A 3561-nucleotide genomic window follows, 5' to 3' on the forward strand; every position below is an offset into this window, starting at 1 on the left:
GCACTGAATATGATTTTTTTTTTTTTTTTTTTTTTTTTCTCTCATTTCTCTCATTTCCTGTGTTTACCAGGTGTGTTGTGAGACAGCAGACTTCTAGTGGTGAGAGAGTGTGCTAGCCTGAGCCTGAGCCCTGAGCCCGCTCCAGGAGTTCCACACTCACCCAGCCCAGCCCAGCCCAGCCCAGCCCAGCCCAGCCCAACCCAACCCAACCCAGCCCAGCCCAACCCAACCCAACCCAGCCCAGCCCAACCCAACCCAACCCAACCCAACCCAACGATGGATGCCCTGTCTACCCTTAGCTCTTCAGCCTCCTGCCCTGGCCTCTACCTCTTCCAGTGGACCAGTATCACCAGTAACACCAGCATGAGCAGCGTGATCCTGAAACACTACAACCACACAGGCCGTCTGCAGCAGCGACACCGCTCCCCGCGCCAGGGTGAGGTCAGCGCCACCGCAGTCATCTCCCTCTTCATCAGCGTCCTCATCATCCTGGAGAACCTCCTGGTCCTCCTGGCCGTGCTCTCCCGCATTCGCCACAGTCGCCGCTGGGTCTACGTCTGCATCGCCAACATCACCCTCAGCGACCTTTTGGCAGGGGCAGCGTACGTGGTCAACATCTGCATGTCAGGTTTGTCACCATTTGTATGGACATAACTCCATGAGTTTATTGTGTTATGCTTCATGGTTTTCTTATGTATGTACTGCATTGACAGTGCTTTTATGTATTTTTAAATTGTAAAAAAAATCCATTCATATATATCATATATCCATTAATTAATTCATAAATTTATTCATTCATTCATTCATTCAGGCAGCCAGACGTTCAAGCTGAGCCCTGCTCTGTGGCTGTTCAGGGAAGGAGTGTTGTTCGTGGCCCTGGCCGCCTCCATCTTCAGCCTCTTACTGATCGCCGTGGAGCGCTACGCAACCATGATGAAGCCCCTGCACCAGAAATCAGCCAGGAAGACGTGTCGTATCTACGGCCTGGTGGCGCTGTGCTGGCTGTTTGCCTTCGCCATCGGCTTCCTCCCCCTGCTGGGCTGGAACTGCGTCTGCAGTCTGGACAGCTGCTCCACCCTTCTCCCTCTCTACTCCAAGAGTTACATCTTTTTCTCCCTCCTCATCTTCTTCCTTATCCTGCTGGCGATAGGGGTGCTCTATGGCGCCATCTACTGCCACGTGTGCAGCAGCGCGGACCTGGGCTCCCAGCGTAGCCGCAAGCGCTCCCTGGGTCTCCTGAAGACGGTCATCTCAATAGTCGGAGTGTTCATGCTGTGCTGGGGGCCTCTCTTCCTCCTCCTGTTGGTGGACTTCTTCTGCGTGTCTCGCCAGTGCTCCCCGCTCTTCAGTGCCGACTGGGTCATCGGCTTGGCCGTGCTGAACTCGGCCCTGAACCCCATCATATACTCCCTGGGCAGCACGGAGCTGAGGAGGGCCATCGCTGGGCTGCTGTGCTGCTGCTGCCTCAAGGTAGGCCTCTGCCGCCCTGACACCTTCCTGTCCAAGGAGACCAGCAGCACGTCAGAGAGCAGGCACAGCAGCATGAGGAACAGCTTCAGCAAAGTCCGGAGCCTGAGTGTTAACAGCCCCCCGCCGGCACTAAAGGCCCCCAAGAAGAGCCGACGACTGAGCTCCACTACCACGTGCCTGTCGGTGTCGAGTGGTTAGACCACAAGGGGTGTGTGTTTGTCTGTGTATATGTGTGTGTGTGTGTGTCTGTGTGTGTGTGTGTGTGTGTGTGTGTGTGTGTGTGTGTGTGTGTGTGTGTGTGTGTGTGCGTGTGTGTGTGTGTGTGCGTGTGTCCGTTTGGGTGTGGAAGGGGTGCAACCCCAGATGATGCAGTTCCACCAGTGAAGTAGCTCCACCCAAATGGAGCAGTGATACAGGACAGGCAGATTTTTTTGTTAGATTTTTGCTTCATCATCGAAGGCTATATGAACTTGCACAGCCACACAGCAGTAACGCCGGATACCTTATTTAGTTTGAGCCTTTGAGAGAGAGAGAAAGAGAGAGAGAGAGAAAGAAAGAGGGAGTGACAGACGTAGCAGTAAAGAGAGAGTCCTTCTTCATCCCTGTTGTTCTCCCTCCTCTCTCTCTCCCTCCTCTCTCTCTCCCTCCTCTCTCTCTCCCTCCTCTCTCTCTCCCTCCTCTCTCTCTCCCTCCTCTCTCTCTCCCTCATCCTCTCCCCCTCCCTCTCTCACTTTTATTGTACATTTTGTTGTTGTCATTGTAATGATGTATGCGCTTTTAAAGAGAACTGAATAACAAATAGATGCTATATGTTTTTATTGATACAAGATTATATTTTATACTTACAAACATACAGTATATATTGTAAATGAATAATGTTGTGTTGATTTGTAAATCAATCCTTTTTCTGTTATTTAAAGAGGATGACAATACTGCTATTTCTACGGACAACTGAAAAATATATTAATAAAGGTTTTACAACGTCATCTTTTGTCTTTGTTTTGCAAGTCTCAAGCAATACAGTTGGCATACCTCCAATCAGCACACCTGGATGAAAGAACACATGTAGATTTCGGTCTTGATTCATTGATTCATTCAGTGTCTCTGTGGCTGAGTGGAAACATGAGAAATAAAGGGAACCCAGCATGATAGACAGGACTGGGTCAATGGAAATGACCCATGAGCAATTACCACCACTTACCTCAGGGAGGAGACATGCTATCAGGAGCTTGTGGGATGACGTTTCACAACGAAAGGCAGGTGACATCAGTGCTACTTGTGCAGTCACAGAGGGACACTCTGGAATTCAGGTGAAAACTGCATGAGATTCAATCTTTTTCTCAACTTGATGCAGTGCGTACAGAAACACAATCCACTTAACGTAACACACATTAGTAAAATATAGGCTATTGTGTTCCATTCCATTTTGAGTTGGGTATTGATAATTCTCTCTTAAAAAAAAAGGAAAAAAAAGAAAGGACAGTACAATGGGAGTATTGGCACAGAGCCAGCAACCTTTTACATGACTGAATCAACAGCATGTTTTCCACAGTGTTTTTCAGACACACGACCTCATTGCTTTATAACAGCAGCTCTGTGACTGGGGCGCAGTTGGAGTCGAGAGTTGACACAAGTTGACCTGAGGGAAACACAGTGGTTGTTAAATAAATTCACTCAGACAACCTGTCGTGTCAGGATGGTGTACACAACAAGACGTTCCCCCTTAGCTATGTACTGTACTCAGCTCTGTGACTCCTAGGACAGCTTGTTCTGTCACAAGGTGAGATGTACACAGCGGAGGTAATTTTATAGGATTCCCCAAACATCTGCTTTAACCCCGGGGGGGGTGACGTGCCGGAGTACAGAGTGTAGAACTCTTGCTCTAGTAGATTAACAACATAAGCAAAAAATAATAATGATGGGTTGCATTGTAGTTTCCCATGTGAACCTCACACCCACGTAGTGGGTGAAATCACCATTAAATGTCATGGATTAGTGAGTAATTCCAGAAGACAGGAGGGTGGAGGTGATTTTAGCTGAGCCTGGCAAAATAAATGGTGTGTGGTGGGGTTTATAGATCACTGGTGATGG

General features: G+C 48.9%; 1 protein-coding gene across 1 annotated transcript; it reads left to right on the plus strand.

Annotated features, from left to right (window-relative positions):
- Positions 1-276: 276 nt before the first annotated feature.
- s1pr4 (sphingosine-1-phosphate receptor 4) lies at positions 277-2456 on the plus strand (the record flags this gene model as incomplete). The annotated part of the gene is made up of 2 exons (XM_083671432.1): positions 277-628; positions 812-2456. The coding sequence occupies 2 exons, from the start codon at positions 277-279 to the stop codon at positions 1666-1668; spliced, it is 1209 nt and encodes a 402-aa protein (XP_083527558.1). The 3' UTR covers positions 1669-2456.
- Positions 2457-3561: the final 1105 nt, after the last annotated feature.

The sequence above is a fragment of the Argentina silus genome (assembly GCF_951799395.1).
Source record: "Argentina silus genome assembly, chromosome: 6".
Classification (NCBI taxonomy): domain Eukaryota; kingdom Metazoa; phylum Chordata; class Actinopteri; order Argentiniformes; family Argentinidae; genus Argentina; species Argentina silus.